General features: G+C 44.3%; 1 protein-coding gene across 1 annotated transcript in view; it reads right to left on the bottom strand.

Moving 5' to 3' along the window:
- LOC144766744 (uncharacterized) overlaps positions 1-27,220 on the bottom strand; it is a 604,477-nt gene that overhangs the window by 386,631 nt on the left and 190,626 nt on the right. The window contains exon 5 of the mRNA XM_078650492.1: positions 6,287-6,415. Coding sequence (XP_078506618.1) covers positions 6,287-6,415 — 129 coding nt within the window. The remainder of the gene's footprint in view (positions 1-6,286; positions 6,416-27,220) is intronic.

The following is a 27,220-nucleotide window of genomic DNA, read 5'->3' as shown; positions in this document are numbered from 1 at the left end:
GTGTGGTCACTCCAGTCAAAATAAGGTGGAAGTAGTAAGAAAAAAAATCAACAGGTAGACTCTCAAAATGCTGATAAAAGACGGGGGTCAGAAAAACTTAAAAGGAGAAGCAAGCAAGTCCCAAGGTGTGTGAATCATTCATGAGATTCCTCCAGGGCCCAAGGTGGTGCCAGCATTTTCATATCGTTTCCATCGCAATAGAAAGGCACATGGCTGTCCCAGGAAGCCTTCAAGTAGTGAAATGTGGTAAGGAAAGTCTAATATGGGCTTGGAAATCAAATGTCGCGCAGAGGGAAAGTAAAGGTGAGTCAGTAGTGCCTGGTTCCCCTGAGTTGGAGGAATATGTCTCGCAATACTGAGGGATCCTTTGAAGCTAAGACCAGTCTTGCTGACTTGGGAGATTTCCCTGTTATGAGCTGCAAGGTGCTGAGGACAGAGTTTATCAGTGTAGTTTCCCTTGCAATTTTGCAAAGACGGTGAACCACATTAAAGCTTATCCTGAAGTATCTTAAAATGACAATGACTTTTACAATGTACTGGGAATTGCCTGCATTGCCCCCATATGAAAAACTATTTTGCAGTTTATTTGGGCGCGAATAACTTAGCCAAACTGAACAAAGAAATTGAAAAACTATGGGTGAATACAAGCTGCAGAAGACTTACCAAATAACATGAGATTGTTCTGTCTTACAGATTGACAAGTCTTTGATTGAATCATTCAGACGGTGAACAACCTTTACAACGAAACTATTACAACGCACTACCATTACAACGCGGTCATTACAACGCAAACCATTACAATGCATTGCGCTGGGGGGCGCTCTAGGATAGGGAATAAGTTTAATTTTCTATCCAACACCTTCCCTAGTGTCCACGGGGACTGGAGTTGGAATAGAAAATTATACTTACCACTATCCAGCACCTCTAAGCGCTATGCGTTGTAAAGGTTTGCGATGTAAAAAATGCGTTGTAAAGGCAGGCGTTGTAATAGCCTGCGTTGTAACGTCATACATCCCATTCAGACATGATTTTTTTTAAGAATGCGCCCCCATATATTGTGCGATACAGATGACAAGCCAACGGCACTGAACATTTTATTTTCAACAGACGTGTGCATGAAAATTAAGGCAGGTACGCTAAAAAGTATTAATTGTGTCAATGAAACTTATATAACCTCTGCTAGGAATGTTGATATTGAGTCCATAAGCTTTGACAGTATGGGCGAAGGCTAGTTTTGTTGTTTAGGCTCAATAGAAGATCGAAAACTAGGTAACAGTCATTTTTGGTTTAGGATTCACATCCACCTAGAAGGACTGATTCATGGCTTTGTGCTACAAATAGAGGCTAACTAATAATGGCAGATGTTTTTGCCCATATAAAATACCTTCTCACCTGTTACACATTTTATTGAATTTTCCATTATTTAACAATGCAAGGCACTATTATCTCAATTAATTATTAGTTATGGTGTAGTAAAGGGGAGTACAGAAACAATTTTTGTAAATATGTTTTTTTCTGTAGGCTGGCTCAATTTTTACTGTAAGTTAAGGTTGGCAACATTTAAAATGATCTAAAAACAGTCATACATTTGTTTGATCTTTTTGTTATTGTATAATTATATAATAAACTTTATCATGATAATGTTTTAGTATTACTTATCTAATGTATTGTTTATAGAGCATAACCTTAGTACACTACATGTTGACTTGACTTGACATGGTAAGAACAGAGAATGGCCATTCCTTCTAGCGGCAGGAATTTGCAACTTTCCTCACCAGTGGCTGTAGCTTCACGCGACCACAACTGTTGAAAGCTTCATGTCCACTGTGAGTGAAGCATCACAAAGATCTGTTGCCAACAAATATTATCACTTACTGCAAGTACTCTACCAATCCTGAGGGATCACAGGAGCAATCCTTATGATTCCACAAGGAACAGTGGCGTGGCTAGGCCTTTTGCCTTGGAAAGGAAGAGTATGAGGATACCAGTGTCGATGTACTCTACAGAGGCCTTTGACACCCTTCGATATTCCAGGAAAAAATGGGCAATCAATCAACTAACAGAAGGAATGTATCAAAGCCTTAATTCTGACAAAGAGTGGCCTTGTGTCTTCAGCATATCTGAAGAGGAGAGTCAGCGATCTAGGTTTATCATTTGCAAGATCCAACCAACAGAAAGAGGGTCCATGAGAAAGTGGAGGAGCAAAATGCCCTGAAGTTCAGTTTTCCAAGTGAAAGCAGAGACTAGCTCTGCTGACAGTAGGTGCACTGTAAATAGCTAATAACTTTACAGTTGCTTCATATGCTATTTTTCTCCTTTCACTTGTGTCCACTCTCTCCTCCATTATTTTACAATGCACACTAGCTGAAAGAACAATAATCTGCCCTTGGAAAGACAGGAGTAATTGATTTCTGGAGTACCTTATCAAACCATTGTTTTCAAAATAGTTTGAGATGCAGTTAATTGTTCCTGTATCGCTAAAATATAGATACCAATGCAAATTCATTATTCATATTTCTATAAATATAGTGGTATCAATCAATCAACATGTATAAATCACAAGCTAGTGCTATGTCTCCGTCAAAGATCCAGCTCTTGAGTCTCTTTCTGAAGTATGCCAGCGAGTAGTTCATACGGGTCTAGATGAGGGAGGCTGTTCCAGGTCTTGGCTGCGATGTAGGGTAAGGAGTGGCAGCTGCTGAGGGTGTGGCAGATGCAGGGTGTGTGTGCAAAGGTGAGTGAAGTGGAGCATAGGTGTCTGGCTGGTTGTTGGCAGGTCAGTTGATGGTTGAGGTAGGCAGGTCGTCCTAGGTCGTGGAGGGCTTTGCAGGCATGCATGAGGATCTTGAACTGGCATCTTTTCTGGGTGGGGAGCCAGTGGAGGTCTCTCAAGTGGGTGGTGATGTGGGTTCATTTGGGGAGGTCCAGCATGAGCCTGGCTGCGGCGTTCGGATGGTCTGGAGTATTCCGAGGAGCTGATGAAGATACCGCCATAGAGGGTGTTGTTGTAATTAAGGTGGCTGGTTACAAGGGTCTGAGTGATGGTCTTTCTGGTTTCAGTTGGGATCCATCTGAAGATTCTGTGGAGCATGCAAAGTGTGTGGAAGTAGAAGGAGGCGACTGCGTTAACTTGTAATTTCTTGGTCAGTTGGCTGTCGAGGATGATGGCGTGCTTACGTGCATGGTCGGTCGGTGTGGGTCTGAGTTCCGCAAGCCACCAGCTGTGGTCCCATGCAGATTTGTTCTTCCCGAAGATTGGTACTTCAGTTTTGTCAGAGTTGTGTTGGGGGCAGTTGTCTCTCATCCATTTGGCTACGTTGGTCATGGCATTGCAGAAGTTGGTTTTGGCGTTGGTGGGGTCCTCCGTCAGCAAGAGGATCAGTTGAGTGTCATCTGCATAGGAGATTATGTTGAGTCCATGGGATATGATGACATCTGCGAGGGGGTCATGTAGATGTTGAACAGGGTGAGGCTTAGGAATGGTCCTTGTGGTACGCCGCATATGATGTCTTTGGGTGTGGAGGTGAAAGGAGGCAGTCGGATGCCCTGTGAGGAAGTATGTGATCTCCTTGAGGGAGACTTGGAGTATGCCTATGTTGTGGAGTCTGTTGATGAGGGTCTTGTGGGAGACTGTGTTGAACGCCAGGAGAAGTCAAGGAGAAACGGGGCCACAGTTTCTCCATGGTCGAGGAGTGTTCTGATGTAGTCTGCGGCAGCAATCAGCAGGGTCTCAGTGCTGTGGTTAGCATGAAATCCTGATTGAGAGGTGTCCAGTAGCTTGTTTTGTTCCAGGAATCTGGAGAGCTGCTGGTTGATGGCTTTCTTTAGAATTTTTGCCAGGGACGGAAGCCAGGAGATTGGATGATAATCTTTGAGACTGTTGAAGTCAGTGGATGCTTTCTTTAGGATGGGTCTGACATCTGCGTATTTCCATCAGTGCGGGAAGGATGCTGTGGAGATGGGGGTGTTGAGGATGCTGGTGATTGGGTTAGTTGCAAGGTTGTTGAGGTGGTGGGGGCAGGGTCCAGTGTGCGCCCTGGAGTAGATGGAAGACATGATGGCTGAAGTGGTCAGGGTGTGAGTGGTTACCAGGTGGTAATGATTAACCCTGGGCAAAGCACTACGCTACGCTAGTGTGGTTTGGGAAGTTTCCGCTATTTCAAACTATGCGTAGCACAGTGCAAACATGCATCGCGTAGCGTAGTGCAGTGGTCATTTTTTGCTTGCTCACGGTCCTCAACGTCAAGTTAGCGACCGTGAGCAAACAAAATGACATCCCGCCGAGACTTTTTCCTCGTTCGCCATCAGCAACTTCAAGTTGCCGATCACAAGCGTGGAAAATAAACCTCCAGGTGAGATTCTCAGCGCGGGGAGGTCATGTTTCTCATTGCGAGTGGTCGCGTATGCTCGCGACCGCTCGCGATGAGAAACTACCAGTCCGCATTGAGGAAACTGCAGCTCGAGTAAAAATCTACTTGAGCAGCAGAAAACTACAGCTCGCACTGTGCAAGATCCCGTTTTCAATGATTGCACAATGCTGGATGATTGTCCGCACTGTGTAATCATTGAAAACGGCATCTTGCACAGTGCGAACAGGCTACTACGCAGTTCGCATAGTGCTACGCGTAGCTCAAATAGTGCGAAGTGCACTTTGCATAGCTTCGCCTAGTGCTACTTCTCGAACTACGCCCAGGGTTAGTGATGATTTGGCTGGTGTTTGCTGGTTGGTCGAGCTCTTTGGGGTTGATGATGATGGTTTGAGTGTTGAAGATGTTGGTGATCTTGTTGTGGAAGTAGCCTGAGAGGGTGTTGCTGAGTTCTTGGGAGGTGTGGAATGGGTTCTCAATGGCTATCAGGTTGAAGAATTCTTTGACTATTTTGAAGAGTTTCTTTGTTTGGTTGGCAGCAGAGTCAATGTGGGTGGTGATGGCTGCTTTCTTGGATTATTTGATGTGCCGGTGATGGTTGCTGAGGGCTGTTTTGTGAGGGGCTCTGTCTACAGGGTTCTAGGTGGCGCGCCATCCTTTCTTCAGTTGGTGGTAGTTGCGCTCGGGGGTTCTGATTTCTGGAATGTACCAGCTGACATGTTTGGGGATAGTGTTGTTTTTTGTGGGTTTCAGCGGGACAACTCTGTTGGTGCAGTTGGTGATCCAGGAGTGAAGTTCTGGATGGCCTGGTCGAGGTCTGTTGAGGCCTCAGGTTGGGACGTGGTGAGGGTCGGTGAACACTGAGTTTGAGGACCTTGCTCCAGCTACGATGGGAGGAGATTTGCTTCCTGATGATGGTGTGCTGAGCCTCGGTGATGGTGAAGTGTACGATGGTGTGTTCAGGCCAGCTGAGTTTTGTGGTGTGGCTAAATTTGATTCTGTTGCTGAAGGTGAAGATGGGGTCGAGTGTGTGTCCGGCTTTGTGCGTGGGTTCGGTGACCAGTTGGGTGAGGCCGATATTGTTCAGATTCTCCAGGAGGGCGATAGAGTAAGCGTTGTTGGGGTCATCGATGTGGAAGTTCGGAGTTAGTGGTGTGAGTCGCTTGCTAGGAGGGTGATGAGGTTGGGGATGGCATCGCAGAATGTTGCTCTGGATCCAGGGTGTCTGTTAGCGAGGGTGCCCCTTATTGAGGTCTTCTCATCAGTTTGTAGGTGTTCCATGAGAGGTGAGGAGTACATAAATGATTGGGATGTTTTAATAGAATGTTGCCTATTAACTAGAATAATTTTGATCACAAGTGGATCACTGGGTTGAAAGTCTGATTTATTATAAATGTCTCTGATTTGTATTGTGGCTCATGGCTTAGGTGCCAATCTTCAGTATTTCTTGATTAGTTTTAATTGTCTATTAGATTAAGCACAAAACAATGGCTTTCAAATTCAGTTTAAAAACTATGCATTAGTGTTTTTATTGTTGACATTGAATAGTTATTTTATGTGAGATTCTGTATTTTATTCTGAATTGACACTCATGTCTAAAATAGATTCAAAAACAGAATCCTGGCTCCTTATTATAAATGGGACAGTGCTTCGCGAATCGTACTGCATGGCATATTTTGCACTTTAACCGATTTGCACATTTGTTGCAATGCAAACATATTATCAGGTCACAAACCGGTAACTTTATTTTGCACTGTTCCTTACTGCCCTGCGAGCTGAGAAGTAAATATCGGGCAGACAGCGTCACATTTTGAAGCATTTTTGGTCTATGGTTTTCACCAAAAGAAACTGACACCAAACGCTAAACACACATTGCATGTACACTTTGATTGGTTAAAGAGAAGCAAAACGGTACTCACATTTGAACATCAACGTTAACGATGATCGCACCTTTGTTCCGAAATTTTCCACATTGTTGTCCCCCCATGTCTATTTCAAGGAAACTTGAAATATGAACACGTACAAAAAGTTCTACCTTTGTCAAGGAGCTGCAAAGAAATACAAAATAAATCAGGAAATTGTTTTAGAACAAACTACACAAAACTAAACTTTACGATAATGTCAGTTTGCAAAGTGAAGCAAGCCTTCATTTGGATCAGACAATGTGCCCTTTTAAATGCAGCATCATTGTATTAATGATTAGAAAGTTTAGCTGTTACATCATTAATACATGTTATCTCTCATAACTTAATCATATGCCTTAATACTCTGCTTTGTATTGGATTGTGCACTGGTTACTGTACAGCACCATGGGCTGCTTCCATGGTTGTTAGGTCTGTATGCACACAGTTTTAACTTTTTGGAAGGCCACATGTTCGGAAAAGTACAGAGATTGGGGTTTAGGTTACACACTCTTCTTTTTGTCATTGTCTTTCATTTATTTTTCATGGTTTATTGTAGCTTGAACGGGCCAGTCATCATATCCATGATATTTTATGAATGGCTACAATTTTTCCGTTTGTGTTCCCATTAGGTTTTGCTGATGGAGCATCAAGTATTTATTTTGTTAGAATGAAGAAGCTACAAGACTTGTTTGTTGCAATCGGCAGCCATTGTGTGTTCTTTGATTTAGTTTGAGGTCAAAACAATATTTTATAGTTTTTATTTATGGCTTTTGGGTTTAGGCAGTGCATTCTTTAGTAAAGCCTTAGCATGTCATATAAACACAGTAGTATTCATCATGCCTTGTGCATTCATTTGTTTTACTTTGCTTTCATGATAACTTGCTGGATTTACATCTTTTTTGTGACAAAAGACATGCACAATCAGAGTCTTTCTTACAGAAGCATAACACTCTTGTTCTTTATCAGAAGTGTTTGACTCAGGAATATCCGTTGTGTTTATCTTTGAAGGTCACTGCTTGCAATGCAAACTGCATCTTTTGACTCCTCTTTAGAGCACTCAGCTTTGAAGGTGCAGCTTAACTCTTCGACTGCACCCTGTTCAGCAAAGGTTCCAGTTGGAAATGACCATCTTTTGCATTGTGTACCCCCAGAGTTTTGCCCATCTGTTTTTACTGGCTATGGAACTCTGCACCCTTTACCCCTGCTAGACAGCAGTAAAGTGCCTGTGTGCCCACTTTTAACATTAATACTAATTGACATATTAAAATTACCTATAAGTTCCTAGTGAATGGTCCAAAATGCACCCAGTGCCCGAGAATTTAAATGCCACTAGTGGGCTGCAGCACCTACTATGCCACTACAATGCAAACATAGATTTAGGCCTGTCACTGTAGTCTGACTGGAGCAGTCTAAAAAGTGCAATTTGACCTACCAAAATAAACCCTGTTGACAGGTCTAAACCTTCCTTTAAAACATTATTCGGTCACTCCTAAGCAGTGCTTAATTTGTAAAACAATAAGTGTCAGGGCCCTGGTCAGGAAGCCACTGCAACTTGCACCACCAGTTGCCAGTGCCAGCACTGCTAAATACTGTACCTACAGAACTACCAGCCATTACACTGCTACAAGTGTTACAATTCAGACTGTTCAATGCCCCCAAAGCTGTAAGAATGGATTGGGTGGCAGGTATTGGTTGTTTTTAATATATATTGAACTAATAAACAACTGTTGTTCTGCTCATGTTAAAATTACACAAACAGCTCCACCATGCGGCAGCTGTCATAAGTGCCGGTGCCGAGCACCGGAAACCACCGGCTCAAATTAAGCACTGCTTCTAAGTAGCCCCCAAGGCACGGTGTATGGTATTGAAAAGTTAGATATGTAGCAATTTAATGCTTACAGTGACTAGCCCTCAAAACAATTTTTACTGTAGGATGGCTGCTGTCCTATAGAAAAACACCTGAAGCAATATTTATTTATTGATTTATTTGTGATTTTTATATAGCACAAACTAGACCCAAAGGTATCAGAGTTCTTGACAGAGTAAGCAAAACAACAATAACATGAGGTACATCAAGAATTGATAACAAGCATTGGCATAGCCAATAGGTCTCGCCTTTGGGACCTTATAAGTGTTTAGTTATGCAGCACAATGTCCCTGGTGCAACCACATCAAGTGTTGCATGGCTAAACACTTATAAGGTCCCAAAGGCAAGACCTATTTGCTATGCTAATGCTTGTTGTGGTTGGCACGGGACATTAAGCGATTTGCACTGAGGTCGAACCTTAGTTTTCCAGCTCCGAAGTCGGCAGTCTAGCTGTGAGACCACTTAGTCGAGTAATAACACCAGCCTCGCTCAGAATAACAGTGAATACTGTTAGAAAGGGTTAAAAAGAGAACATGCAATCCAGAGATGGAGAGACCGCCGAGAAAGACAATGATATCAAGGAGAAAGAGTTGGAAGAGACTCCAAGAGTAAAATCGCTCTCTCCGAAGCAGTGGTGTAGAAGGATGCCATTAGCCCTGGTACATGCAAGCCTCCCTTTGCTGATGTGGCAGTAACATTCAAAATTTGTCAAGGTTCAGTGGTTCGCTGTGTCTCTGCACCTGCTGCACCAATTGAATCGGAGCCCCTGCTCCAGCAACGGGGGATGGACGGATGGAAGGAGCAAAATATACTGGAAGCGGAAAAGGAAGGTCGTAGTCAGATCAATACTTGTTTGTATTATTATTTGTTTCGGGGGGCGTGTGGCATCTGCTCTAATAATGTTAAGAGCCATTGCAAAGGCTATCGGGGAGGCAAACCTTTCCACCAATTTGAATTGCTGATCCGAGGCCTGTGGTGACTGATAGAGAGGGGTGAGGGTGGGATGGGGAGGGGAGAGTTTGGCTAAAGGGAAAGAAAATTAGTTATGGGGAGAGGGAGAAAGAACAGTGGCTGGGGTGAGATAGGCAGACGGGACAGAAAAGGGCAAGAGGCATGAAAGATGGTTAGATGGGGGGATCGAGGAGTAGAAATCGGGCAAGAGGAGCACTGAAACAACGGGAATAACAGAAAAAGCCTCAAGAGAGTGTGGGTAAAAGATGCAGGGACGAAAGAAAGGACCAGAATGTGAACAAAGAAAGCACAATGGGTGGAAGCAGGGGTCTGAAAAATCGCAGCTTTTATTCATGAAGGTTTGTGAAATTCCATGACAGTTTAGAGTAAAATGCTGTTTTCTGGTACCTTCTTTGGCTTTATTTTTGAAAAATGCACACCTCGCACTTAAGAAAACACCTCTCTCAGCAACATACTTTCAGTGCGAATCAGTCCCCTGCTGGTATCTCAGGAGATTTTTTATTTTTTTAAAACAAGTTGACCACTCGCTCAAAAAAAGTTACAAAAAATAGTAGAAAGTGACCTTTCACGTAACGCAAAAGTCGAAAATTTCTGGAATTTCACCAACATATAGCAAATTTCGCCCAGGCTTTGTAAAAATATTACAGGAAGAGTGAGTAAAGGCAATAAATAGACTGAAGAAGAGGGCAGTAGTTACACAAGCAGTGAAGGCAGAAAAGTATAAAGCGTGAAAGACAATTGTGAAGAAGGGATAAGAGTTAGGAGAATGAATAAAAAAGGGAACAAGTGCACGCGTGAAAGTTCATGAAAACAAGCGTGAGGGGCAAGCACTCGTGCTTGTGCTGCCATGCGCCTTGTGAGAGTGAGCAGCAGCGACGTGAGAGACATATGTTGCCAATTAGCATGTGCGCCGTTGCTCGCTCCCGCAAGGTGGATGCTGCCACAAGCACGAGTGTGTGCTTAAAAATAATAAGCAGAGCGACGGTTAAAGGCCATCCTATGCAGCGCATGCGCGCTGCGTAGGCAAGACCTAAAATTATATATACAGTAAAAAGGGCAAAGGGTATACAATTCGCTATATAGGCAAAATAGGAGAAAGTGCCTGATTTACATAAAGCGTAAATATAAATATATATCAACATTATATAAAAGAAGAATCCGATAGACAGAGGGATGTGGGGACATAAAGTTCTGAGGTAGATGTAGTAGGGTGTTGCAAGGGTAGAGAGAGTAGGTGCACAGTATTTCCCCAAGGTAGTGAACAAGCATGGCTGTATAGCATTTAAGATCATGAAACTAGCCCTTTACAGAGTAAGCACAAGAGCAGAAACTTGAAGTCCAGTGAGAGCAAATAAAAATAATTGCTAACGGTAAAAAAGGAATAGACGAAATACAGTGGGGTATGTAAGCAAGAAGCAGCAGAATCACAGTTACATAAAGTGTGAGTGAAAGTACACAGCGACTGTAAAATCATAGAAGTATATGTATGATAGAGTACAGAAAAGTTCTGAGGTAGTTGAGAAGTGGAGATGTAAGGATGGAGAGAGTCAAAACACAGTTTTCCCCCTGAGGTAGTTATGTATAGATTTACGTGAGGAGTGCATTGTAACATTGCTCCAGGCAAATTATAGAGAGGCAGTAGGCAGGTGGACAGATGGAGTGCGGGGTCTAAACAGTGAGCGGGGGGCATAGTCAAGTCCTTAGTGAGAGAGACATTTGTTGGAGAGAGCATTTTCTTCTTTTTTCCTGAAGTGGATGTGGATGGGTTACATGTGATCTCATTAGGGGGAGAGTTCCACATGTTTGGGGCCATTCCAGAGAAGGATCAGTTGTAGGTTTTCTTTTTCTTGAATTTTTGTGGCTTGAGATGTAAGGTTGTCGAACTGCTGGAGGATCTATTTCTGCCCAAAGGAGTCAGTTTCTGGAACAGATAGGAAGGGATATTACGGTGCAGCGCTTTGTGGGTCGTGCTAGCAATTTTGAAATGCATCCTGGCCTCGATTGGTAGCCTATTGGGGGGTCGAAGGTCAGGGGTTATGTGATCGCTTTTTTTGGAACCCATGATGAGCCTGGCTACTGCATTAAGTGTAGCCTGAAGGGGATCAAGTGAAGGTTTTGGGAGACCAAGTAGAGTAGCGCAACCAAATTCTAGTTTCGAAAGTGCAAGCGCATGAGTCGCAGCTGTGAGGTCGGCCACAGGGAGGAAAGGTTTTAGTTTCCTAAGGATATGCAGCTGATGGTCATCTCCTCTAGTGATGGCTTTAATATGTTTTTGAATAACGGTTAATACCAAGGGATTTTATGGAGTCAACAATGTGTGAGGTGCTATTCAGGGTGGAGAGAAGTGGGAGCCATTCTTTGGCATAAGAGGTGGTAGTTGGCAGTGCTATCAGTAAGAATTCAGTTTTAAGGGCATTGAGTTTGTGAGTTTATTGTGAGTGAGCCATTGTTAAGTTAGTATTAAGGTGTTATTGATGGTGTGGATGTCTTCGGGGGAGTTTATTCTCATGTAGAGTTGGGTGTTGTCAACATACATTTAGTAGGAGACGTGGGAGCATTTGAGAATATTGGTTAGGTGCTCCATGTAGAGATTGAATAATGTTGAGGAGATGATCTAACCTTGGGGAACGCCTAGCGAAAGTGAGGCTAGCTCTGATAGAGTGTGATTAATTAGGAAGCGCTTCAACCTGTTGTGAAGAAAGGAGTTGAACCATTTTAGCACAGTGCCAGAGAGGCCTACCCTGTGCTCTTGGAGGCAGAACAGGGTAGCATGGTTGAGGGTGTCAAAGGCTTGCTGCCGATCTAGGAGGATCAAGAGGCAGGAATCATTCATGTCAAGTGAGCGCAGGGCATCATCGACAATGTGGGCCATAGCAATTTCGGTCCTGTAACCCAAACGAAAGCCAGATTGGTAATGGTCTAGAAGCTGAAATTGTTCAGTGTGATTGTGGAGCTGTAAGTGCGTACATTTCTCTAGCAGTTTGGCCAGAGTAGGGATGTTGGAGATGGGGCAATAGTTGTTGGGGTCAGTATGGCCAGAGTTATATTTTTTAGGCTAGGTGTAACATGACCGATTTTGAGGCAGTCGGGAAGGGAGCCTTGCGATCGAGAGGCATTGATTATCTTTGTCCGCAGTGGGAGTAGGAGGTAAATGGATTCATTTAGGAGCTTGTATAGGAGGGGACCAATGAAGTGGTTAGAGTATTTCAAGGAGGTCAAAATATTTAGGGTGCCAATCTCATTGAGGGTTATGAAGCTGGACCAGGTGGCATCATTTTTGGGAGAGATGAGGCGATTATACGGGCGAGTTTCATGATCCGTCTGTAGGGGATTAGGAGGGGTTGGGGCGCAAAAAGACTGAGAGCGGTCTGGAGTTCGTTAGTGATTAACAACGTTTTCTCCGTGAAAAAGGAGGCAAAGGATTCAGAGTTAGGGAGTGCTTTTTTTTGGGGAGCAGGATTGGTTTTGAAGGTAGATTGGTTTCTTATAATTTCAAACAAATTTTTGGGTCTATTAGTAGCGGTCTCTAGTTGGTTTTGAAAGAACATTGATTTGGCATTCCTAATGTGCCAGTTGTAGGTGCTGCGTCTTAGACGTAGGAGTCTGAGGTTGGCTATGGAGGGGTTGTGTCTCTATGCTCTTTCGGCAAGTCTGAGGAGTGACCGTTTTTCATTAAGATCGCTGTTGAACCAGGGGTTGGAACGTTTGACAAGGATTCTTTTCAGTTCCTTAGGCGCTATGGTGGCCATGATATTTGACATTGAATTGAAATAGTGATTAGTGAGGTCTTGGGCATCAGTCATGGTAGGAGGCGGGAGCAAGGATTCAGAACTAGTAGAAGATAAAGTGACTTAATGTTGTGGGTGTCGGAGGTCCAATGTCTGGCTTTCTTTGGTCAGCTCTTGGAGGTGACGATTTATATATTTAGAGAGAAAGTGACGCAGTGGTGGTCAGTCCAATTGCAATGAAGAATAGAGTCAACATGCAAGGTGGTCCTGTTAGCAATGATTAGGTCAAGGATTGCTCCCTTCTTATCTGTCAGTTTTTTGCAGGCTTGGATGAGGTTGAGGTTCTGGAGGAAGGATTTACAACAGTTCACAAGTGGGTCAGTGATACTGTTCTAATGGAGGTTAAGGTCGCAAGGGAAGATCTGAATGCAATGATCGTCAATGCTGGAGGAGAGAACATCCATTATCTGTTCAATGAAAGAGCGATTACCACTGAGTGGCTGAGTAAAGGGAGCATTTTGAGTTGCTGGAGGTATAGATGTCGATCTTAAGGTACTCACTGATGGGCAGAGAAGAAGGGTGAGATTGTTTCCCAGAGAGTGAGGCTCTGTGAATACACGCAAGGCCACCCCCTGGGCAGCCAGGGTTTCTCTAGTCTGATTATGACATACCTAGGGCGGACCAAAATGTCCAAGAAGGGATCGGAGATATCGGTTAACCAGGATTCCGTGAGCAGGAGGATGTCAAGGTCCTGGTCAAGGATAAGATATGTCAGCCGCATGTTTCACAGCTGAGGGGCAGATTAATAATGTACATTTCAGGGTTGTGTTAGAGGTAATCATATTGGAGGACCTGTGGGAGATGGGCACACGGGTGAGGTTCGATTTGTTTATAGACCTAGTCTTGGGGCAGGATGACTTGGCAGGGTGAGAGGTGATAGTCTTGATTTTGGTGGCAGAGAGATCTGTAGGGGAGGGATTGTAGGAACCTAGAAGGTTGAGTATATCATCATTTGATAGCTGTCTGACTAGCCTATTGGGTTGGGAGGAATGATCAAGGGATGGGTACGGTCTTCCAGGAAGGCTGAGAGCTCCTAGTGTAGGCTGGGATACAGTCCAAGTAGTGGCTGGGAAAGTGGGGGTGTTGTTTTATAGGGTGTGAGTTGAATGGGGGGGCCACTTGTGTTCGACGTGATACAAAATAGTTTGAGAATGTCTGCTCGGATCAGATGCAGTTTGACAATTATAGTGTGGAGCATTGAGCCATAAGACAGGCTGTTGAAGGTACCAGGATGAGGGAAGCGCTGAGGTATAGGGGAGACTCTGAGTAAATAGGGGGGTTGCCATCAGTGGGGGCCACCATTGGAGCTTTGGTAATGGTTGGATGAAAGGTTGTGGAGGATGGGTGCAATGTATTGATTGGAGTGTGCATACGTGTGGCTTTGAGGGAGTGGGGAGAGATCATGTCAGACTGGTGTAGAGGAGGAGGGAGTAGGAATTGATAGTGGTGCTATCAGACTGGTGTAGGTGATGGGGAGACGGAGTTGACACCAGTTGAGTTGGGGGGGTGCAATGGTCAACAGCGGTGTCCATGAACCGGCGGGTGAACACCTTGGGGAAGGGGTAGAAGTGGGGGGGATGGTGTACTGGTAGAATAGTAGAGGAGAGGGGATTCTTCAAGGGGGTAGTCTGAGGGGGTAGGTGAGAAGATAGAAAGGTGAGCGGAAGCGTCAACTTTGTGTTTTAGGCAGGAGGACAGACTGCTGAATAGTTACAGGTTTTGATCAGAAGATTGAATGAGTGTGGTGCTGTTGGTGTAGATGGTGATTATGGCGTTGCCATGGAATCTCATGTAGGGTGTGATTGTAAGTTTATGGCCATGGGGGATATTCTTGGTTATGGAGGTGTTGAGTGAGGAAGAGACAATAGTCCTCCATTTGGCACGTCGGTTAGTTGAGAAAATGAGTTTTCTGAGTAAGGTGCCCTTGTAGTGGTAAAAGTAGCGGTTGGTGAAAAGGGTTTGTTTCCTAAGGTGGAAGATCTTATGTTTCAGGCTTTGCTTAGTGTTTTTGTATTGGTTAGGAGTAGGAAACCACTAGAAATATGATTGAAAAACTTTTTTTATTGCTTATAAAACTCAACTCAATGGTGAAGTCAAAGTAAAAGTAACTTTTGGAGAGTTTTGCTGCCTGAATCTCCTGAAGCTAATCTACATGAGCCTTCCAACTGTCATCCAACTGGCGAATGGTCCTGAATGAGATGTCAAACTGGTCCTATAGCTGAGACAAAGGCCTTGACATGGGGTGGTGTTTTTGTTCCTCTGGCAGGATGACCATTTGGGCTGTGCCCATCAACTTATTTTACCTCAAAGAGGCCTCCCCTGTCAAAGGAAGATGTCAGATGAGACCTGGGCAAGCCCCCTCCTTTGTCCTCCCAGTGACACAGGCACCAAACCCAGTTGCGGGTGAACTGTCCACAGAACTGGTATGTAGTGATAGCAGAGGAGGGGTTACCCATTATCCTGGCCATAGCTCTAGCTGTGGGCACTGGCTCTGCAGAAGGGGAGAATCATTTCATCATTTTTGATTTTAGGAATGAGGAGCACTTTGGGATTGTTTGTAGTTTGGCAGACAGCAAGTCCTGTAACTGTGAGTAGAGATACCCCTGGAGCTTTACCCCATTCATTATAGAGGCAGCCTGGAGCCACCCCCACCCAGATGCTAGTGCCAGGCAAAAATCTGGCATCCCTTGCAACTGCCACAGAACAGTACTAGACCCGATGAAGAACAGAAGAGGACTAAACCTGCTATCTGAGACCTGAGAGGAGCCCTGAAGGACTGGACCTCTTGATACCAGGACATAAGGCTGACCTCCTGGTCAAGCTACAGGGAAACACCAAGCTACAATAGGTCTTTCCCTACAGCTGCCCAGCTGAAATTACCAACTGGACCTGCCATGGACTCTGCTGGGGTACTGAACCACAAGTTCTGTTTCCGAGGTCTTGGAGAACATGACTGTGTCTGGCAGGCCTTTTGTCACCACCTCCGAAAACTTTAGAAACTTTTTCAGTTTCAAGACCTCCAAAGGACCAGGACAAACCTGCCAAGCTGATCCATTTAAGATGTGTTGCCGCTGGGCTGAAGATTCAGATTTATCCCACTTGGAGTTTCTCTGCAGCAGCAAAGCTGGTTAAGAAGGACCTTATGGAAAAATAATCATGTTTTGTGGAGCCCTGATCTGGTACAGCATGCAGCCTTGCCCCACTGAAGCATTCTGAGCTGAAGTGTCTAAGAGCAATGTAGGGATCTTGACCAGGCAAAAGCGACAAAAGTATCCGTCTTATGAGAGGATATCCCTGAATGTGAAATTCATATTTTCCTACTTGCCACTTTTCACCACCAAAACCAATGGCTTCAATGGGTCCGCGCCCAATGGCTATCCGACCTCCTGGTGCCTTCTTTGGCTACAGCCTGCTGCCTAGCCTCAAGGAGAACTTTTGTTAGAACTGATATATATTACCGACATATTGCTCGTATTTTGTGCGATTATGTTAGCATTTATTTAGCTATCTTATAGTCTATTCTTGATAGATGCATATGCAATTAACAGTTGTGTGAGATAGGTTAGCATCTCTGCCACCATTTTAGTTCTCAAAGACGCCATTTTGTATCATAATCGAAACTGTTACTTGATCAGTTAGGATAAATGGTCCTTGATAAGTTTTGTTTCTCAAATGCTGAATCTTGCTCATTAATGCATGCCTACATAGAGGCCTTTTCTCCCTTGTCTACTGGGGAGGGTAAGCCAGACGACCTTGGGCACTAGGTAGCTTGTTCCAGGCTGCGGAATCAAAACTTATGTTCTGTACCCCCATTGTATTACGACAGCTACCAGTATTTTTCCATAGTGGGCGGGTCTTTGTGGGCTTCTCACATACATAATGTAACTTTATGCTTGTTAGAGTCAGTCCCTCATCAGCCATCATAGGAGGCTAGCCAGACTAGACTGCACTGCAGTGTACTTTGTAAATAAACTAGTTTGCTTGTATTCTCTACTGCGTCATCAACTCTTCATTCTTGGATGGCTAGAGGAGGTTGAGAGTGACCCAGGTGGCCCTAGTTGGGTCACTTCCTTCAGTTGGCGACCGAAAAGGCAATCCACAAAATGGCCCATCCCGCCCGTAATCGGACTGTGGGGTCGGGGTTTGCTTCCGATCTGATGTGCGGATCGGGGATCGCCATATGATAGAACCTGGTTCTTGTGGCTACCTCGCCTGTCTGATAGGGCAGCTCCTCGTCTAGTGGTCATCTCGGCTGGGGTCCTGAAAAGGCGAAACCCTTGGATATGACTGTTTGGTCCAAAGAGTTGGCAGTGGAGAATAATCTTGTTTGACTTGAGTGCACCGGGTGAGTTCATATTGAATTCTTCGTAAGTGCAGCGCAGCCTTGATTAGCTTGGTGGGTCTCTGGTCCCTTGTGATAAGGAGCATTTTTATTAATGTTCTGCCAGGTCATGTTGAATTTGGCTTATTCTTGAAAAGGCCTGGGGCTAGAGCCTATCTTGTTTTAGTGCAGGCTAAGGACTGTCTAGGAGAGCTCTTTTGTTTGTGTGTTTTATTGTGTGTGTGCGTTGATTGAGTTAATAAGTAAATGTGTCTGATGCTAGGATGCTTTGTTGAAGTACAGTGTGGTGCTCTGTTGAGCATCGGCTGGAGGAAGAGCAGCCTGCGTCTCCAGAAGGCACCCCGAGTTTTGAGCTGTATGTGAAGCATAGAATTGGCCCTATTATGTTTCGTACATTGTGGCACACGTATACAAGGGACAATACTAAGCTTCAGTGGCCACTGGATGGTACCTTTGATGAACAAAAATTGAATTATTTACATGACAAATTATTTACTAGAATAAGTAGGCAGTCAATGTTTGATTCTTTGCAGGTATGGCAGAAGAAGCTAAGCAGAGGCAAGAAAGAGTCCAGGAAGAAGGCAATGCAAACAGTGGTTCAGAAAGCTGTAGCTTATGATAAAGAGCAAACCAAAAAGGGTATTTAGTGTGCAGATAGGAGGTTTCGATTGCAATGTAATAGGTCCTATGTTGTTTGAGAGGGTGGGGATCCTTTTGAGAAGGATCCGCTGGAAACTCATCCCCCACCTCCCTATGCCCAGCAGACAATATATCCTGCTGTTCTATCGTCTCAGTCCTCCCGCCGTCTTAATCTGGTCTTTCTGTAGATTCAACTGCTTTGGCTCCAGCTCTGTCTGTCTCCCCTCCGGTTTCGCAACCTGCGAGTGTGGTGACTGTTGGCACCCCGCAGTGTCTGGTGTTTCCACTCATGTTTCTCCTCCTTCTCTTACACCCACCACAAAGTCATTGCTGACACTGTCACCTGCATCTGTACCTTTTGTGTCTTCCCCAGGTATTTCATCCGTGGTGTTTTGTAGTGTTGGGACACCGATACAAGGGTCAGATGGAGGCGATTGGGTGGTGGCATGGGAGCGAATAGAGCGGGCATTGATTCGGTCTGATGTGGGTGAAGAGGAGAAGAATATGCAAATCAGTCAGCACAATAGGTTCGGAATCCGATTTATAGTGTGGAGGATATATGGATGTGATGAACATTTTTGACCCGTTTGTACAACAGCATGCCCTTCAGCATATGTCGGCTACATTGATTAGTTTGTGGGAACAGTGTATTGGAGGCACAGATCCTCAAGTTATTTATGACATTCAAGATCGTGTATATTCAGCTGGTATGGCCCCTACAGAAGTTCTTGGTAATGTTAGGATGCTACTCGGTTATCAAGAAAGATTGCATCACATACTCCAACTAGTGTGTTCCTATTTCCGATGAGGGAGATGCGTCCTATTTTTCTTCCTGAGATTCCAGAGCAGCGTAACCAGGGAGCAGATGTGATTCAACCATGGGTAGCGGCTCATTTTCACGAACAGTGAGTCTATATCCCATGGAAGAGAAGCGACTTGCTAACTCTTAAGAGTCAGTTTTCGTATCCTAAGAAAATCCCTACAGCATATTATAAAGAGTTAACATAGGCCACCTCCTCATCAGTTATGATCCTAGGAGACATTGAGATGCTTTTCGGGCTGTTAGGGCCAATGGATATATGGAGACAGGTGCATACGCAGGATCACTGAGAGGAATTAGATGGCACATGGGATGAGATTAAGGCATGGGACAAGTAGCGAAGGTCCGGTGAAAAGCCTAGTGCTGAGATTTTGGCTTTGTCAAGTATTATCTTCAGTTACATGCATTCTCTTATTCCACCTAGGTGAGTGGGTTCGAATAAGTTAACGGCATGCCGTCAAAAGAAAGAGGAGACTGTGTTTGATTTTTGTACTCTATTTTAAGGGGTGTTCTTGGATTTCAGTGGGCAGGATTTGTCATATGAAGGTGGTGTTTGTTTGTTTTTTAGCCGGTTTGTCTTGAACTTGCTTCCAGAGATTGTTGCTTGGTTGCAAGCTTCAGAGAGCAATTGGACTACTTCCTCTCCTTTGGTGATATTGAGTATGGCTCAGTACTACGAGCATTGAGAAAATGAGGAAAAGGACTAAGTGGAAAAGAAGAGTAAGGTTTTGAAAACAAGGGTGTTACTGCAACAGGTTGCAAGAGGGTTCAGAATAGGATGAGGACAGGTCCAGGTCAGAGATAGCGGGGTGCCGGTAGAGGTGGTGCACCCTTAGGGCCTAATCAGTGTGTGTATTGCAAAAAGAAGGGACATTGGTGAAGTGAGTGTCTGCATTTGTTGCAGAAAGTTGCAGTACCTTGAGGGCGAGGTTCGAGTGGAAGGGGCTGTGGTGAGTTTGATCGGGATGAGGTTCAAGTAGGTGCATCTTCGGGAGGTCATTCTGATCACAACTATTTTGATGGCCCCCGGGGAAGGCAGTACTATCATGATGATTATGATATGAATGAAGCTTCAGGGATGTCCTATGGCTAGGCTAGCCAGTGACAGGGAAAGGGACCAGTCCAAAGTCCTGTATATCAGCGTGGACCTTATGTCACAGCAGATTTGCATGGTTCGGCACAAAATATTTTGGTGGATACAGGTGCAATGAATAGCTCTGTTTCTCTTTCGCTGGTCCCTGGGGCAGCCCTATCTGGCCGTAATAATGTTTCGGTAGGTTTTTCAGGTGTATCGGTTGTGAGCCCCATTTCGAATCCTCTTGCAAGCTGTTGGTCCTTATAATGTAGACTCCCATTTTTGTTGACGGCGAATTGTAGGGAAAATCTATTGGGATTGGATTTGTTGAGAAAGCTACATGCTGCCATTTATTGCTCCTCAGATGCTGTTTACACAACCCTTGGACCAAATGTGTTTAGTGCAAAACAGTATTTGGCGAAGGATGCACCACTTCCTGTTGAATAAGGATGTGCTGTCATCATTATGGGCCACAGAGAACACAGATGTGGGGTTGTTGCAGATACCGCCAGTTTCTATAAAGGTTAAGGACAATGCTGTACTCCCTCGTATTCCCCAGTACAAAATATCACAAGCTGGGGAACAGGCTTCGATACAAATTAAACAGGACTTGATCAAATCAACAAATCAGGGGTGGTTCAGGAGACAGTTGTGAATGTATGCAATAGCCCCATTCTTCCTATTCTTAAGAAGGCACCTTTGGATTCCCCTGTTGCACATCCTGATGTCAATCGTTTTGTGAATTGACCTGCGGGAAATTGATAAAATAGTAGTTCCCCAGTTACCGGTGATCCCAGATATTACTGTCCTTTTGACAATGATTCCTTCCACAGCCAAATTATTTTCTATGATTCATTTGAAAAATGCTTTCTTTAGTATTCCTATTCATCCAGCTAGTAGATATCTTTTTGGATTTGCTCTAGCTGGTAGGAGCTTCCAATTCTGTAGAGCTCCTCAGGGGTATACTGAAAGTCCCAGTATTTATTTCCAGGCTTTAAAAAGTTAATTAGACTCTCTCTCTCTCCCTGCAGGCAATGTATTATTGCAGTATGTGGATGACATTCTGATTGCCTCCGATACCGAAGAGGGTTGTGCGGAGGCTACTGTTAAATTAATGAAGCATTTGGCAAACAATGGAGATAAAGTGCCCCGTTCTAAATTCCAGTATTGTCAACAGCAGGTCACCTATTCAGGTCACCTGCTGTCGAAGGAGGGTCGGAGCCTTACACCTGAACGAGTTGATGCCATAGTTAAGATGCCTGTCCCTGTGACACAGAGGGATGTGCGTGCTTTCATAGGCATCACCTCGTATTGTCGACACTGGATACCCGCTTATTCTTTATTAATACAGCCCTTGCTTCACCTAACAACTATAGATGTGCATGAACCCTTGCCCTGGACGCATGAATGTCAGCATGCTTTTGAACAAATAAAAGTTGCCCTTAGTTCTGCACCTGTGATTGGCACGCCTGATTATAAGAAACCCTTTGTGTTGTACGTACATGAAGCGACTGGATGTGCAAACTCTATGTTAACACAAGCCATTGGAGGTAAGCAGAGGCTGTGTGCTTATTTTTCTGCAACGCTTGACCCTGTGGCCAGAGCCCTCTCGAGTTGTTTGAGAGCCACTGCGGCTGCGGCGGTTCTTTAATCGACAAACAGCAGGGCTCATTCTAAATCATGATCTCATAGTAATGGTACCCCATGCTGTGGATGTACTTTTGAACAAGACAAAGACACAGCACCTTACCAGTGCTCGTCTCACCGGCTACGAATTGACTCTATTTGCACCTCATATTACTATCAAAATAAGTGCCATTCTGAACACTGCCACGTTACTACCACTCCCTCGAGAAAATGAGGACACAGATTCTTATGATTGTCTGTTTCGAAGGGAAGAAGAGACTATAGGACGAGTAGACTTGACTGATGTTTCCTTATCTGTCCTGCTAGGGGAACTATATGTTGATGGATCTTGTTTCAAATTGTAATATGGCACCACTACAGCAGCATATGCCATTACCACGTTGAGCACTGTAGTTGAGACATTAAGTGGTCCTTACCAATCAGTGCAAGCTGCTAAGCTGAAAGCTCTTCTGCGAGCATGAGAATTGAGTGAAGGACTAACTGTCAGTATTTACACTGACAGTCAGTATGCCTTCGGGGTGGCCCATATTTTGGGCACCTCTAGGCAGAGAGAGGATTCTTGACTTCACATGGCACTAAAATTCTAAATCGTCCGTTGATAGAGAGGCTTTTGACAACCTTCAGCCTTCCAGAATGATTGGCAATAGTGAAGTGTAGTGCCCATAAAACAAATACTGATGCTGTGGCGAGGGGAAATGCCTTTGCAGATCAGATAGCAAAAGAGCGGCCAGGTCAAAATGACGAAAATGTATGTGGCAGGACCGGGTGGATGGATACCAGATGTTACTATGTTTGAAAATACGTTGGAAAGTGTTAGAGAAATACAGAGCGAGGCAACAGTTGAGGAGTTGGCAGTGTGGCAGGAGAGCACAGAGCGTTTAGATGATAAAGGGTGCTGGATTGACAAGTCCGAGAAACAGAGATATGTGTTACCCAATGCATATGTATTTCCAGTAGTTACGATGGCACACGGTCCATTCATATTAGTGCGAGGGGAATTTGTAAGTTACTGGATCCAGTGTGTCAAAAATGACAATATCCCAAAGGTTGCTGTCCATTTAGTAAAACAGTGTATTATTTGTTTGAAGTACAATGCTGGGAAAGGTACCCATGCACCTTCTGGTAATTTGGCGCCACCTTCCCTCCCTTTCGAGGTTCTCCAGGTGAATTACATACAGATAAAAGAAGTTAATAATTTGAAATATGTGCTAGTGGTTGTTTGGGTATTTAGTAAGTGGATTGAGGCCTACCCAATGAAAGAAAACACAGCCATGGTGACGGCAAAATCTCTAATTAAGGAGTTTCTCCTGCGGTACGGTTTGCCCCGTTTGATTTGGTGTGACAATGGAAGTCACTTCAATGCAAAAGTGATCCAATTGGTGTGTGATGGTTTGCACATCTAGCAAATATTTCATGCAGCAAATCATCCTCAGTCTGTAGGTTTAGTTGAGAAGTACAATGGTACTCTCAAGCTAAAGTTGGCAAACATTAAGGAAAGTACTGGGTTGCAATGGCCAGATGCATTAACCCTTGCTGTATTGTCCACCAGAATGACAGCCCATTCTAGAACTGGATTCTTGCTGTATGACATACTTTTTGGCCGTCCCGCAAATGTGTGGGGCGTTGCTATACCAAAAAGGTTTTCAGAAAATGATTACCCCCTGCTTGTCGATTATTTATATGATCTTACTAAACGTTTATGTTCTATTCATTAACAGATTCACAAAGCTTTGCCTCCAGCACCAGAGAGGCCCGGGCACACCATACAGCCCGGTGACTACATGCTTGTTAAGAATTTCCAGAGGCGAGACAGATTGGAACCCAGATAGAAAGGACCATATTTGGTCCTCATCACGACAAGGATGGCAGTGAGACTGGATGGTTGGAAGCTATGGATTCATACCTCTCACTGACGGTGAGTGCCGCTCCCCCTTCCTGTATGATACTTGGGTGTGCGAGGAGATAGGGATCACAAGAAGAAGAAGGTTCTACATTTTGTCACTTTTTCAGATGCCCAGCTGACTTGGGCACAGATGGAGGAAGAGAGTGAGGCAGTTCTGAAAGTGGCAGTTCCCCCAGAAATTAGGGCTGCCCAGGCTTCCTCTTCATCTGATCCGCAGGAGGCTGAGTCTCATATCATGCTTTACAATTACTGCACTTTTGTGACTGATAGTTCATTTTGGCAGTCACAAAAGTGCAGTAATTGTAAAGCACACAATGTCTTTCTTTTGCAATTTATTTTAAAATTCACACAATTGTAACTACAATTCCCATAATGCTTCATAAATGGCTGATATGGGATAGTACAAAAAGCAACACTGTTGAGGGACTAACCGACCGTGAGCAAGGCCAGTTGTGGCTGAAACGCGTTGGTGGTGGGGTGAAGTCTAATAAAAAAGGCTTGAGAAGTATCCTGGTTGTGCCGCCTCCTTTGTACACAAAAATTTCCTTGGGTCAGAATCCGACCCCTGGGCGGAGCACACACTGCGGAGCGCTCTCGTGTGGCTTTTGGATCACATTGTACAGCGATATATATATATATATATATATATATATATATATATATATATATATATATATATATTACCTACTGGCGGTCGCCAGTAGGTATATATAGTTAGGATTTTTTCTCTATGGGTTTTTTGAAAATTCTATGTCTAATAACTTTGGCGTTTGTGGACGGAATTGGCTGAAATTTTCAGGAAAATGGCACATTTTGTTTCTGAGCAGCCCTTGAAAATTTGGGGGGGGTTCGTCCAGTGGGGGCCGAGAAAAAAGGGGGGTCCCAAAACGTGTTTTTAACATTGAGTTTTCCATAGGGCGGTTGGCCTCACTTTTAGCCCGAACGGCTGAATGGATTTGCACGAAACTTGGCAAAATTGTAGGGACTGGTAGCCCGATGTGCCTTTTGTAGGTCTCAATATATGTGCTCCAGTGGATTTTGAGAAATTAACGTTTAAAAAAAGATATATATCTGTAACAGCGGACCGGTTAGCGCTCTGGTTCGCGGACTTTTCGCGCAACGGAGCTTTGTGAAGCGAAGCTGATTGGTTCTCCGGCGTCTGTCAACATTCCAAACAGTCCGGAGCGGCCGCCATCTTGTCTCTCGGTAGGATCGAGAGACAAGAGGAGGTCAAAACAAAGGGGGAAATAACTATAAGGGGGCATAGTAGATCCTCGCTGACCCCCTAGGTTTGATGTGGAGGTTTTAAAAGGGCCCCGCGGGGCAAAAAAAAAAAATAAAAATAATAATTGAACGGCTGAATGGATTTGCACGAAACTTGGCAAAATATTAGGGACTGGTAGCCCGATGTGCCTTTGCTAGGTCTCAATATATGTGCTGCAGTGGATTTTGAGAAATTAACGTTCAAAAAAAGATATATATCTGTAACAGCGCTCCGCTTCGCGTAACGGAGGTTTGCGAAGCTGATTGGTCATTCTGTCACTGGGCTATAGTTGGGCTACATCTGGCTGATATTTGGGCTACATTTGTTTTTTTGTGTGTCTGGCGGCCATCTTTGGGCTACATTGGGCTACATTGGGCTTCATTGGGCTACATTCGGCTAATTAGCAAATAGCTCATCGCAAACTAGGAATGGTAAAGAATCGCTATTTATTCCTTAAAGTTCGCTATTTAGGAAATGCAAATAACTTTGATGATACATATGGCGGTTCATCTCTAACAAGATAAGAAGCATAGGGATAGATTTATGATGACTGGCGCATCACCAGGGATGTGTTAGTCATTCTGTGCCGCTGTTCCGTCACCTATGGTGTGCTGCATTTACAATGCGGCGCATCATGGGGCAAAAACAGCACAGATGCGTGATGTATCTGTGCCGTAAAGGTGGCGCATTGCTGGAGTTGTATCGCAAGTGTGATGAAGCTCCAGCAAGGGTCGGGGGTGCCCCTGTCGCAGGGTTTCTGTTCTCACACAGAACTGTGGACAGAGGATTGGAACCTCGGCGAATTAGGGTGTCCCAAAACTCACGTTAGTAATCAAAAACTCCTTAGCAAGCTAGGTACAGTGTCACATTGGATATAACAAACTCTCAATGTTTAGACAATCCAGAATATGAACTTATAGTACCTCAGGATACGTGGAACTCATGAACAGTCGGTCGTTATATATTTCTTAGAAACCAGAACATGGAGTTAAGAAGAACACATGTGTATTTGAAATGTTTATTTACTAATGCCGTCTTCTCAGGCGTAGTACCTTAGATAATAAAAGTACACATATTATCAGTAGCAAAATTACCAGCATAGTTACTAGTACATAAAAAGTGAATGGTGATAGTATGTTAACATGCTGTAAATGAATAAGAGTTAGCAACACTTATAAGCAGCCGCGGGCCGTGGAGGGAGTTACGGTGAGGCAGGGAGGCGGGGAGGGGGAGAAGCAGGGTGGAGAATACAAGTACACATATTATCAGTAGCAAAATTACCAGCATAGTTACTAGTACATAAAAAGCGAATGGTGACAGTATGTTAACATGCTGTAAATGAATAAGAGTTAGCAACACTTATAAGCAGCCGCGGGCCGTGGAGGGAGTTACGGTGGGGCAGGGAGGCGGGGAGGGGGAGGGGCAAGGTAGAGAGGGCTCCACCCTGCTTCTCCCCCTCCCCGCCTCCCTGCCTCACCGTAACTCCCTCCACGGCCCGCGGCTGCTTATATCTCACCCTCCCTAATACACATATTATATTATTTGCTAAGAAGGTCTCTTTGTGTTGGTTTAGGGCGTGCCCATACTTTAGTGTCTTAGATTTGAAGGAATCACATCAGCATACACCAGCTCTCTCTTCATGTGAACCGCATCAACTGTTGTGTATGTGTGTTCGGCAAAGCAATATAAAACCCGCCTCATGCCCAGAATTGGCAGAAGTTGCACTTATGTTATGAGTATGAAGTCGTGGAGATCAGACCTCATAACAATTCTGTACCGTGTTGTTCTTGAAACTTTAGCACTCGCTGTACAGATATAGTTTAACAAGTAAAGCAGATAGTAGACCAATAACATATTATTCTCATGTAAACCACGATGAACTACTAGGTGGAAAGCTAAAGCAACAACTAAATGTCGTGTGCAGAAGTTGCAAAAAAGGAAAAATGGCGTTTAAACCGGTAATGAGCCCATGCTAACTTAACACGGTGTAAAGATATCCAGGACCTAGATGACACCTCCTCATGATCCGGAAACGAACTGAATAAGATAATAGAAGTGCCATCTCATGAGAGCAGATTGCAAGTTTATATGTGGACGGTCCGCAAGGTAAAGCATTAAAAACTAGGAAAATTCAATGCTAAAGAAAAATAAAACAGCCAAGTACTTTATCGAGTCTTAAGCCAATAGGCAAGGTAAATAATATAAACTTGACAATTAAGTCAATGAATTGTCAATGAAATGCTAGTACTCAGCATATGAAACATGAAAAAGGTCTATGACATAACTGTGTATGCAAAATAAGCTGCAACAGCCTCCAACAGGAAGTCACCGTCTTCATCCGAAAACAGTTCAGCCATCCAATTTAAAAGCGGAAAAGAACATACGTGCTCTCCCAGCACCGGATCCTCTATCACCATCAGAGGACAGCTCGGTGGGTTTTCAAGAAAGCTGTGTTCCAAGAAAGACTGTGCTGCCGCCAGTAAATTCCAGGGACCAAGTAGTCCATGCATCAATGCCACAGCCATAATCCTTTCGCCAGGACAAATCAACTCGTGAGTAATGATAGGAGTCATCAGCTGATTAAAGTCGACGTCAGGAGAAACCGGTCTGCAGAGACACAAATCAATGGCCC

Source organism: Lissotriton helveticus, chromosome 7 (genome assembly GCF_964261635.1).
Source record: "Lissotriton helveticus chromosome 7, aLisHel1.1, whole genome shotgun sequence".
Taxonomy (NCBI): domain Eukaryota; kingdom Metazoa; phylum Chordata; class Amphibia; order Caudata; family Salamandridae; genus Lissotriton; species Lissotriton helveticus.
The sequence above is the reverse complement of the archived record's forward strand: the minus strand, read 5'-3'. Positions and strand labels throughout refer to the sequence as shown.